General features: G+C 46.7%; 1 protein-coding gene across 2 annotated transcripts in view; it reads left to right on the top strand.

The window, feature by feature from the left end:
* Window positions 1–12,363, top strand: part of LOC124013064 (ribosome biogenesis protein bop1-like) — a 98,090-nt gene that overhangs the window by 12,676 nt on the left and 73,051 nt on the right. Inside the window, exon 3 of one of the 2 annotated variants that reach the window (XM_046327206.1) lies at window positions 983–1,105. In XM_046327206.1, the coding sequence (XP_046183162.1) occupies window positions 983–1,105 (123 nt within the window). The remainder of the gene's footprint in view (window positions 1–982; window positions 1,106–12,363) is intronic. The other variant, XM_046327208.1, reaches the window with a different exon arrangement.

A 12,363-nucleotide genomic window follows, 5' to 3' on the forward strand; every position in this document is an offset into this window, starting at 1 on the left:
CTTGTATCTGGTCTGCTGTTTTACAAGCGTTGGCTTCTGTGTTGTGAAGTAAACAAGGTTCCCTCTTGGCTTTCTTAAACAGCCTCCTACTCAAACCCCACTTCACCTTGTTTGTTCAGTTCAAGAGGAGGCTACAGCAGAGCGAAACTCAGGTCTGACTGAAATCCCCTGGGAGTGTAAAAATGCATTTAGTATTAAAACTGGGCCCAGGCAGCTCTGTCTTGATGGGGATTTAACTAGGCATCAGGGAGGAAGTGTTTCACTTAGAGCTGCAGGCCAAAAGATACCGGGACCCATAGGAGGCATAAATCATAGCAGGTTACTCACCTGCCTGTCACTGCCTCTAGGGAAATGAGACTGCAACCTCAAAGAACTTCTCTCTCTCCCTCCCTCTATACCTCTATCTCTTTGTCTCAAACAGTTCATTCCCCCTTCCTCCATGCATCCATTCCGCCCTCCCTTACATCCCTCTATCCCTTCATTCCTGTTAAGAGAGCCTTTGACGGCTCTGCGTCTGTGTGACTGATGGCTCACAGTAAAGCACATCTAGTGGTGGGTCCTTGGATCCTTTCATCCTCGCTGGCCTTCCACTCACACAGGATATGCCTTTCTGGTGACTGCTCCTCGTGTGTGAGTGTGAGAGAATCATGCAAAGGAAGCTGTGTAAATAAATGGGAATCCTAAAACATGGAAACTGTCATTGAGCCATTTTAAGGGCATCAAATAATCGGTCGTCTCTTCAAGCCTGCAGGAAGTTTTATTTCCTAAAACTGCTTATATTTTACTTACAGGTCTGACAGAGTTGATTGGCTGTCACACGTAACTTTTTTTATTCTTAGATAATTAGACAAAAATGCCTTTATTGGCACCAAGCAGGGAAGTAATTCCCCCCCCAAACTTAAGAAATGTACCAGAACTTGTTCACATAGCAACCGGTTGCTATGAACTCTAAATGTCAATCCTTGGTGTCTTGTTTTCATAGCAGCCAGACGTTAAAACTGCACCAAAGCAGAAGAGGAAGATGAAAAAAGACGACGGAGGAGAGAAGGGCCTGACCACCACCCGGCATGGGGACGAGTATGAACACGACACCTCCGATGAAGAGGTAAGGTCATTGTTTTAACACCAGTCAACTTGATACCCAATCATGAAAATGCTGCTGAGACAAACCCTGCATTCGTCACTCAATTAGTGTTCTTCCACTGGGCCTCCTTTGTATTTGAGTAGTCATTTGACTAGCATTTCTGGATGTATTTGAGTAGTCATTTGACTAGCATTTCTGGATGTATTTGAGTAGTCATTTGACTAGCATTTCTGGATGTATTTGAGTAGTCATTTGACTAGCATTTCTGGATGTATTTGGATGCCTGACATGTTGGGGATTTGGTGTACAAATAAGCTGATAATTTACACTGAAGGCCATGAACTGCTGTTCTTTACCTACCCAGTACAGAGTTCGTTGGAGTAATGTGCTTTTTTTCAGAACCATCGCATATTAATTGTCCTCAATGTTTGTACGGATATTTGGTCCATGGAATGTCCACCAGTGAGAACACACACACACATATTTTCTAATGTCCTATACTCTAGAAATAAGATGCATTCTGTCTGTGGCTCAAACAGAATAGAAAAGAACAAGGGACAATTTCATTGATTTGAATGAATAGATTTAGCAGATTGTAGTGAAACGCACTAACCACCATGCATTGTTGTAGCTATAGTACAAGGTGATGAAACATCTCATGTGTTCCTGCTGTAGTGCTTCCTAATACACTGTTGTTCTGATCCCTGCAGTCTGGTGAACGTGTCCTCCAGTCTGTCTGTAGTCAGAGACTCAACAGATTGGCTTCCACTCGTTTCTCATTATTGGGTTAAACAGACACAGTACTTTTTATGGTGTTGCTTTTCAAGTGAGCTCAGAAGCAGCGTATGGTGATGTAGTCGTGTGCTTCATGCCACCGCAACCAAGCAGGAGATCTGCAGGACGGACATTTTTTTTCCTTATTTGCATGTTGGCCTATTAAAGCCTTTTTTTTGTACTCTTCTATTTAATTTACAGGGTCCGTTGAGAAGCGTTGAACCCTGTGGTTTAGATCATTTGCCAGGCCATACAACCTTGAAACTGTCAGCCATCCAACACTGTTTCTGGCACTTGGCTCTGGGATGAGGAATGTGTTGTAGCTAGTGAAGGGGCCATATTGTTCTTGGGAAGGGCTTTGCTTTTAAAAGAGAGTGAGGTGGGTTTAATGCCCTGTGAAATAATATAGGACACAACTGGAATCAAAACTGCTTACTTGATTTAGTTTCTAAAGAGACTTCAGCAGAGCTTTTGAAAGCTGAGGGCTTTTTAAGAGACCCGGGGCTTGTTTAAACAGAGGTGTTTCAGATTCAAGTCACTTTGTCCATAGTGGGGGGGGCATCATGTGTGCGAGCCGGAGCCCACAGGTGTCTGTGGTACTATGACTCAGGGGTCGGGGGTGGGGCTGTGTATGTGGAGAGGAAGGGGGGGTCGGGGGTGAAGAGGAGAGAGAGTGTGTAATGGGTGAGGGACTCAAGAAGGGGTTTTCCAGAGGGGCAGAAACTCATCCCACCCTAAACCTGATCCTTCCACTGATGGCATTATCCTCCCCCTACACAGTCTAACAGTGTCAGAATAGTCCTCTATGGCGAGATGGAATGAGTCTCTTATTTCAATTAAACAATGTTCCTTGTGTTCCCCTCCCTCAACTTAAGTTCCCCTTATTTAAGGATCTACTGTCTTCAACCCTTGTTAGAGTTTAGGGTTTACAGACCGTCTGACGAGAGGACGGAGGAAATGTAAAACATCACTGGTTCCATCTTGTCATTCTGATCATTTCCTCCAGTGGCCGGCCTGACCCTAGACTGGCCGGCCTGACCCTAGACTGGCCGGCCTGACCCTAGTCGGTGTGGTCACTGTGTTGCTGCTGCCCCACATGAGTGGAACCACGGTGTTCCTGGCCCATTTGGCCTGCGTTAAGTTAGTCCCCTGCCTGGGAACAGGAGATGGGATTCCTCCTCGCCGTCCTGTTGCAGGCAGCCTGTCGGCGCACAAGTTGTCTACAAACAAACCGGCGGATGGTCAAAAATGTTGCTAGTTTATTCTTCTTCTCCTTCCTTTTGTAATAAAGGGCTATTTCCTGTTTCGCGGAGTGAAGGGGGAATATGTGAGACTGCAGCAGGGCCTGTCCGAGGCCTCCTCGCCCGACAGGAAGGGGCTTTTTCTCCCGCAATTGCTTTTCCATGTGCTCTTTGAGATGAATGAAGACACATTGTGGAATGGAGGGGGGAAGAGAGGGAGAGAGAACCCTGGATCCCCACTACGCCTCCTTCTTCCTGCCTCTGCATAGCTACTGCTCAACGGGACCTGTGCACAATGCAGGAGAACTCAATTCGGTAGCACACTAGACCGGGAAGGGTGTGCATGTGCGAGTGAGTGAGGGACGGGGAGCTCAGGGGGAAATGCTCAATTGGGAGATTGGCAAACAGGGTTGGCAGGGCTGCCAAAGCTCTTAACAGGCTGGGAGTGTTAGTGAGTGCATGTGTGCCCCCTGCCTTGTGCATGTGGCTGTGCTCACTGTGTAGTAGGCTTGTGGATGTGCTCACTGTGTAGTAGGCTTGTGGATGTGCTCACTGTGTAGTAGGCTTGTGGATGTGCTCACTGTGTAGTAGGCTTGTGGATGTGCTCACTGTGTAGTAGGCTTGTGGATGTGCTCACTGTGTAGTTGGCTTGTGGATGTGCTCACTGTGTAGTTGGCTTGTGGATGTGCTCACTGTGTAGTTGGCTTGTGGATGTGCTCACTGTGTAGTAGGCTTGTGGATGTGCTCACTGTGTAGTAGGCTTGTGGATGTGCTCACTGTGTAGTAGGCTTGTGGATGTGCTCACTGTGTAGTAGGCTTGTGGATGGGCTCACTGTGTAGTAGGCTTGTGGCTGGGCTCACTGCGTAGTAGGCTTGTGGCTGTGCTCACTGCGTAGTAGGCTTGTGGCTGTGCTCACTGCGTAGTAGGCTTGTGCGGTATCCAGATGGTCATACCATCATACCGACCTTGTGCCATACCGGGATATTCAGTAATACCGGCACTGAACACAAGGGACGCTGTTTTCAAACCCCACTAATACTCAGTAAATCGAAGGTTGGCAGTCCTAATAAGTACATGTAAAATCCGATAAAGAATGCTAACTAAATGCCAAAGAGTGCATTGCGAACATATTTTAAACAGTCTCGGACCTAAACTATACAAGTCCCAGTTTGCTACACACACAAACCAAATATCAAACAGCAAGGCTCTTGATCCAGGAGGGAATTCTTTACTGTTACCAAGTGAATGGTTGATTTTGGAAGAAGTAACTTGCTACTAAATTAGCGAATGCAGAGCATTTATCACATTTTAGACTGGTACCTTTAATAGTTCAGAACATATCTAGCAGGCAAACATTTAATTGTTAATTCCATACTGTAACTAGGTCACTTGGTGAATGACAGTGAGTGACTCACAAGGCTCCCGTCTGTCTGCTTGTAAACAAACACCATGTGACTGGGGACTACCAATAAGCTTCATAATGACAAATTGTGAAAGTTGAAATGAAGAACGCCATCTTCTTTATCTCCTAACCTATTGAATAAGTTGACTGCAGGTCTTCACTACAAATATTGACATTTGATAAAAATTGTATTGTTTTGATGGTATTGAAAAACCATCCTGTGTCTTTTCTAAATACCCATAACCGCCCAAGCCTACTGCGTAGCCACCTGGTTGGTTGTTCTTGTGGCTGTGCTCACAGCGTAGCCTCCTGGTTGGTTGGCTGTTCTTTTTAAGCTCGGCACGGGAAGTTAGAGCTCTTTCGAACAACAAGGCACTCACCCGGGAATTTGTGTGGGTCCTTAGGCAGACACTTTAACGGCTCTCTTGAAGGCTGCATTGATATTTAGGACATCCATGATGTAGGCCCCCACCTCTACACTCCCCATCCCAGATCCTGTCTACTTAGTTTGGGTACCCCTGCCAAGCTTCCCCTATGATGAAAACTCCAGCATGGTGGGCCTCTTGCATACCTGAGCTCTTGTGGTGCTAGTAGTAGACTGTAGACATGATGAAATCAGTATTATTATTTTTGGTTTCTCTCTGTAAAGCTGTTTTTGTGAGACTACGGCTCAAGGGTACATTTACATCACAACATTTCCGTGTTTGGTGCACTCAACTCTTTGACATGGCATAATATCAATTTTAGTGTGTGCATTACTGACGGAGCAGACAGGGGAGATGGAGATGCATACTTGGCAGCCATTTAAACTCTCCGCCTGACAACCTTAGATTACCCTGCAAGGCTGTGCTGCCTGACTTACCAGCAGGTCCACAGGAACAGAACACAGTTCAGCCAGGCTTTTGAGTGCACCATTCGGTGTAGAAGCAACATCCATGCCAAGACGTGAGTTTCCTGAGAGTGAATTCGTATCAACACGCACGGCACACCATCACGTGTGCTGTGCTGGGAATTAAAAAAATAAAAAATAATAATACTTCATCATTGCTGAAAAGTTTCTTAACCATGTTTTGGTCAAATCAAACCTTTTATTCACAACCTCAATATAGAAGTTCCTTGAATCGCCAGCCTACGTCTAACGTCTAGGATATGTTAGTTATCTTCCTCTGGCTTCTCCGGCATTTGCTGAGACGGTCTACCTTTAAAAAAAAATGTTTTCCTGAAGCCCTTGACCCCCACCTGTTATTTCAGCCTAATCAACGATAGGATGATTCAGATGTGGACTGGCTTTAATTGTGTGAACCTTTCTGTTTCAGGAAGACTGTTCTTCTGTCAGAACTCTCAGGTGCTCAGTAGCAAGCAGCCTGTAGGAGGAGGCTTATTTTCATTTCATTACCAACCATAACAAATAGGCTCTCTACGTTGTGACGTGTTGGGTGTCCCGTTTAACCATGAGCTAAGAGACCAGACTCGTATTCTCCTCCACGTCCTCCTCCACCCTCCTCTCGAAAATCTGATGAAACCAGATTTTGAAAAGGGGGTTGGAAATAGAGGTACTCATGTCTGGAAGTGAGGGTTTTTTTCTTCCGCAAAATGTTAGTAATCCCAAAGTTTAATTTTGTGATTGGGATGTCTCCAGGTGGTGGTTTCTAATGCCTTCCAGATGGTATCCACCACAATCCCAGTCCAATTCGTGATGGCAGTTAATTTCTTTTAAAGCAGGGATTTTCAGACTTTCTTTCGGACTGGGACTGGCGGCTCTCTGACTGGATGAGGGAGACCAGACCACAGCGTCCTCCTCTCTGTTTTTATTAGCACCTCTGATTGACAGCAGACAGGGAGAGAGTGGTTCTATTTCCAGTGTTGACATCTGGGCCCAGCTCGAGAGGACAGGACACAGTGTGATCTGGACCCAGTGTCCCTTTGACTGAGGAGGTCAAACTCTCTCCTTTGTCTCTCTCTGCTTTTCCCTCTCTGTCACTCTGTCTCCATCTCTCCTCCTTCTCACTTTATCACTCCCTCGCTCTTTTCTTCCCTCCCTCTGTCCTCCGTGCTCAGCCACAATGCGCTGATTGAGCCTCATTGGGAACAGCTTGTTACCTAAAGCAGTCAAAATAAATGTATTCAGGTTCCTCCTGGGTGTAGTAGCTGTGGTAAAACGTAACAAAAACCTGCCTGTGTGGATTAGGAAAAAGAGAAACGGATATCAACTCTGATTTCAGGAGAGGCTCAGAGGCATGTTTAGCTATCAGTGCTTCAGCAGAGTTTGCTGGCTGTTTGTATTGGCTAAACTGAGGCCATGGGCATTGGTCTTAGTCCCTCCATAGCTTCTCCCAGGTCCTTCTTCCCCATTATTGAGTTAAAAGCTGTCATGGAAGGCGGTCCATGGTTTCCTCTGGTCGTGTCGCTGCGTTCCAGCCATGAAATTGAATCGATTAAGGGAACGTGGACTAGGGGGGTCTATTTCAACACAACCAAAGCCCAGGAAAGGGCCTGAGGAGCGGGCCCCTCCAATATATCTACTGGGAGTCTACTTCTATTATCTGTCCTAAATGTTCCTGAAGACCAGCACCTATAGCCTGGGTGTGAGTGTGGCCTTTTTAATTGGGGAAAGCAGAGGGCCCATACATGTGTAAGACTGGAGAACATGTTTCATCTATGTATGGAGAGGTTGTTTCAACGCTGGTCTGGTCGTGCCGTGGTTAAACGGATAGCGCCATGCCCTGTACAGAATTCAACGCTGGTCTGGTCGTGCCGTGTTAAACGGATAGCGCCATGCCCTGTACAGACTTCAACGCTGGTCTGGTCATACCGTGGTTAAACGGATAGCCCCATGCCCTGTACAAACTTCAACGCTGGTCTGGTCGTGCCGTGTTAAACGGATAGCGCCATGCCCTGTACAGACTTCAACGCTGGTCTGGTCATACCGTGGTTAAACGGATAGCCCCATGCCTTGTACAGACTTCTAGTCTACAGTGTTGAACTATGATTCTTTACCCCCACTCCTGTTCATTCAATTAATTTCACTCCAACCAACCTCCCTCTCTCCCCAAATATTAAGTATTTTTATATTTTTACAAGCAGTAATGTCCATGTTGCCGCAAAGGAGTTATGGCCATACACCGCCAGCCAGGTACATCAGCAGCGGTCGGAGAATGGGGCCTTGCGTTCGACGGCTGAAATGAAATAACCATTGCCAGCCCTCAGCGGCCACTAAAACTTCCTTTATGGAAGTCGATGTAGCCGACAGGAATGGTGGAAGTGCCGTTGGTTGGTTACGCCTTAACCCAAAGACATAATCAACCCTACTTTTCCAATATCTGCGTCTGATTTCAACTGAAACCCACCGCTTATTCGCTTAGTGGATTATTCCCTTGTTTTTTCTTCTCATTTTATTAGAGGAACAACCAGACCTGACATTTAAATAGAGTATAGGATCTTTTGTTTCGCTTTTTTGTCCCTCAGCCATTTGGATGACATTTTCGTGGGAGAGAAACAAATGAGGAGTATATTTTGTGCTTCGGGAGATACGGCCATGGTTTTTATGTAATGTCTGCTGCGGCGCTAGAGTGGTTTTGTTCTAGAATCCATTCTTAACCATTGATCCAATGTAACCTAATAGAACGGTGATCTGTTGACCAGCATTAGACAGTAGAATATTGATAAGGAGCCATATAGACCCCTCTGACTACCTCTCTCATACTGTTGCCATCCAGATGGCTGTCATAACCAATATTTCTCTCTTTTTGAGGGTGTTAATCTTAATATATTATGAAGCCAACTATACTGAAGTAGAGTAGATTTTCCAATCCAACCCATTTGAGGATTGTTACCCGGGTAAAGAATCTTCCATACCCATCTGTGACCAAGATATTTCCACTTGGTACAACTCATTTTTGACACAAATTTTTGTCATTGACTCAAATGGTTTCCCGTCCATAGACTTGTTGGAAATGATCTGAAGTCTAGACCTCTTGGTCTAGCCACTTGGTCTCATTTTACCTCCTACAATAGTTAGCCCATACCCAGCCAGTATGGAATTCATGTCCATCCACTTTTTTATTTTTTAAGTAGTCAAGTCAGTTGACGGCCTAACCCGGCCAAACCCTAACCCGGACGACGCTGGGCCAATTGTGCGCCACCCTATGAGATACCCAATCACGGCCGGTTGTGATACAGCCTGGAATCAAACCAGGGTCTGTAGTGACTCATCTAGCACTGAGATGCAGTGCCTTAGACCACCTTGCCACTCGGGAGACTCGGTGTGGTCATCTGAATGCAGCTAGCCCTACGGTTGGTGCTGACGTGTTTTGATCTGGACCCTGAAACAATGTCATGATTGATGGAGTCACCTTAGCAGGTTACCTAGAAGATGCATCCGGTGTCTCCTCAAACAGTCTAATATTGTTCAGTGAACCCTGTGCGCTGTGCTGCCCCCGGGCCAAACAAAAAGGGCCGTGAGAGGTCTCCGAGGAGAGGACCAGGTCTGCCATTTGTATTGGCCCAGGATAAACTACTTAACAAACCGTTCCTGTCCTAGGGACACAGATTTGCATTCAAGCTCCACTACACTGCTGAAATCAATATGGTGATAAGATGAACAGACAGGTAGTAAATGATGTGTAATCTTGGCCTGTCACTGCACTGTCAGCAGGAAATCTCTTTTTAATAGTCTATTTAAGGAGACGCAGGGTTGTGTTTTTCTAAGTCAAAGGCGGGGATGTTGATCCAGAGTCTGGGTGGATGGGGGGGTCTTGAGAAGTGGCTGGGTGAATCGCGTGCTGCTCCGAGTCTAAACCTGGGCCGTGGCGCGTCGGACCCTTGCAGGTGCGCGGAGGTGGGGGGGTGTGTGAATGTGGGGCTGCCAGAGCAGCCACCTGTCGTTCCGTAGTTTTTAGGACTTCCTTTTCATCCGGTCTTCAGCGCGGCTCCCAGTTGGCCCAGTGTGTGTCCTGTTGCCAGAAGGCCTGATTGAAACCAACTGCCAGCGGGGGCTGCCATGTGTTTCAGTTAGAAGGGGGAAGTTCCGAGATGGAGGGGTGGGATTGTGAGGCGAAACCCTGGAGTGGGAAGCGGGGGACAGGGTTTGAGTGAAGAGGGAGGGGGGGGGGGCAAGCTGAAAGCTTGAAGCTCACATCTTCTGCACAGCTGAGCGATGAGCTGTCAAAACTGCTTTATTTTTCATTTACACCATGTTGGCTCCCCCTCTCAGAGCTGCAGAGTTTCTACACAGAGACTGGGGTTGTAAAAATCTATTACGGCGGCTCTGGGTGAGGAAGAGCGTAGTGTGGCTGAAAAGCTGTCCTCACCTCGACTCCCTTCTGTCTTTATCCCATCTCCCTCTTTTCCTCTCGTAAGAAGTCTTCCCTCTATCTATGTACTCTGGCAACGGCCCTCATTTTTACCTGAAAATATGCGTTTGTGCCATTGAAACCTATGGTGGTGGCTGCCGTGGCGAAAGTGAATGGAATTGACATCACTGGGATATTGGAGTTTATGGTTAGTCGGGAAATCTGCGTTCTCAGAGGCAAGCAAGCGAGGGATCGCCTAGTTCTCTTTTTACCCAATGTTTTTCTCTTCTGTCATAACTGCAAGCTTTAACAGAGTGGAGGGGAAAGGGAAGCTTCAGGGCATCATTAGATATTTAATTCCCAATAAATAACTACTTTCTCTGAATGATGTACCGGACGCTTTCCCCCAGGTGGAAAAACCATTTTCAAATCAACCTGGACGGGCTCAGTCGGAATGCGAAGTTTCCACATGCCGTACACACTCCAAGGTTAAACGGCGTGTACGAGGATCCTCCAGAGTGTTTATCAAGTCAGCGTGTCGTGTGGTCCTCACAGTGGCCTGGCTCAACAGCCTCTGCAAGCAGCGACTAGACTCAGCCTCACTATGAATAATGAGTGCCTGACCTCGCCGTGACCTCTGAAATTGTGGTTTTGCTATTTTGTGAAATAATGAACAGATACATTTTTATAGGCCCCGGTTCCTACAGTACGACCGTATAGTATAAGACGTTGGAAATGAAAAGTGGGAGGAGGAGGTTGGGACTCCTGGTCTGCAGCTGCAGTGTCTGATGAGGGATTCGTCTGGCGGAGCTAAGGGTCTTCTGCGTCGCTAAGTCTGGGTTCCTACACCCCCCTGTGGTTATCCCTAGCCCTGTGTAGGGCAAGTCTGGGTTCCTACACCCCCCTGTGGTTATCCCTAGCCCTGTGTAGGGTAAGTCTGGGTTCCTACACCCCCCTGTGGTTATCCCTAGCCCTGTGTAGGGTAAGTCTGGGTTCCTACACCCCCCTGTGGTTATCCCTAGCCCTGTGTAGGGTAAGTCTGGGTTCCTACACCCCCCTGTGGTTATCCATAGCCCTGTGTAGGGTAATTCTGGGTTCCTACACCCCCCTGTGGTTATCCATAGCCCTGTGTAGGGTAAGTCTGGGTTCCTACACCCCCTGTGGTTATCCCTAGCCCTGTGTAGGGTAAGTCTGGGTTCCTACACCCCCTGTGGTTATCCCTAGCCCTGTGTAGGGTAAGCCTCCACCCCTGGCCTCTCTCACGGTCATCCTCTCAGTGGGCTTTGGCTGGAGTGGAGCCGGCTGATGTTGAACAGAGCTTCTACAGTCTTTAGACATGAGTCTCAATGGGCTGGCTGCTAACTGCTAACCATTCCCTATGCCAGATTGGGACGCATGGGGACTTAGAAGAGACAGACCAACCAACGGCACCATTTCCAACCACATATGTTGAATCAGAGTAAGCTTCCTAACTGTCATCAACGCCATGCAGAGACAGTACTCTCTGGTGTTCATTTGTCTGGGGGGGCTTCACTTGTTGTCTGATTACTCCTGTCCTGTACTCCGTCTCTTTGAAGCGTCTCTACACCAGGAGGCAGAGGAACAGGAGAACAGACAGTATTTTACCACAGATGATTTTGTCTTTCTGTCTCTATAGCAGGAGGCAGAGGAACAGGAGAACAGACAGTATTTTACCACAGATGATTTTGTCTTTCTGTCTCTATAGCAGGAGGCAGAGGAACAGGAGAACAGACAGTATTTTACCACAGATGATTTTGTCTTTCGGTCTCTATAGCAGGAGACTGAGGAACAGGAGAACAGACAGTATTTTACCACAGATGATTTTGTCTTTCTGTCTCTATAGCAGGAGACTGAGGAACAGGAGTAGTGTGTGTTTTACTTGGAAGTGTAACAGGTGAAACCATTTAAGTCATTTACATTTTTAACCCATGTACTTTAAACTTGAAGTAGTAAATTCCGCCACCCAGTACATTTGCAATGGCTTCCCAGTGTTGGTGCCACAACATGGGCTGAAGTGATCTCTAGATTACTCTACACAAAGGAACAGTAGCTAGGTTTCCATCCAATTGGCAACAGATTTGAATGCAAATATGAAAAAATATGCATCAAGAAAATGTGTGCATTTCCCACCAAATGGACTTGTTGTGGATAAAAACCAGTGCGTGATGATATGGTCCACACACAATGTACCATTCACTTAATTTGAGTATGTACCAAATGAAAATTAAAAGTTAATTGTGTTCGAAATGATGGTTAGTATATCAATATTTGCAAATCATGTCGTTTCCACCACCATTTCTTGCATAAATCATTTTACAGACGCAAAGAGAGCCCACCATGGAAACGTGGTTAGTGTCATGTTCTTAATGTCAATTTCAGCTTTTAACGCACATCCTGTATGCATCTTGGCAGCAGGTAGCCTAGCGATTAGAGAGGCGTGCCAGGAGCTGAAGGGTTGCCAGTTCGAATCCCGGGTCAACAGGAACAATTTGTTGGGAATTGAGCTGGCAAAGGGGAGGTTGCTGGTATCAAATCCTAGATGCCATTGC

Source organism: Oncorhynchus gorbuscha, linkage group LG24 (genome assembly GCF_021184085.1).
Source record: "Oncorhynchus gorbuscha isolate QuinsamMale2020 ecotype Even-year linkage group LG24, OgorEven_v1.0, whole genome shotgun sequence".
Classification (NCBI taxonomy): domain Eukaryota; kingdom Metazoa; phylum Chordata; class Actinopteri; order Salmoniformes; family Salmonidae; genus Oncorhynchus; species Oncorhynchus gorbuscha.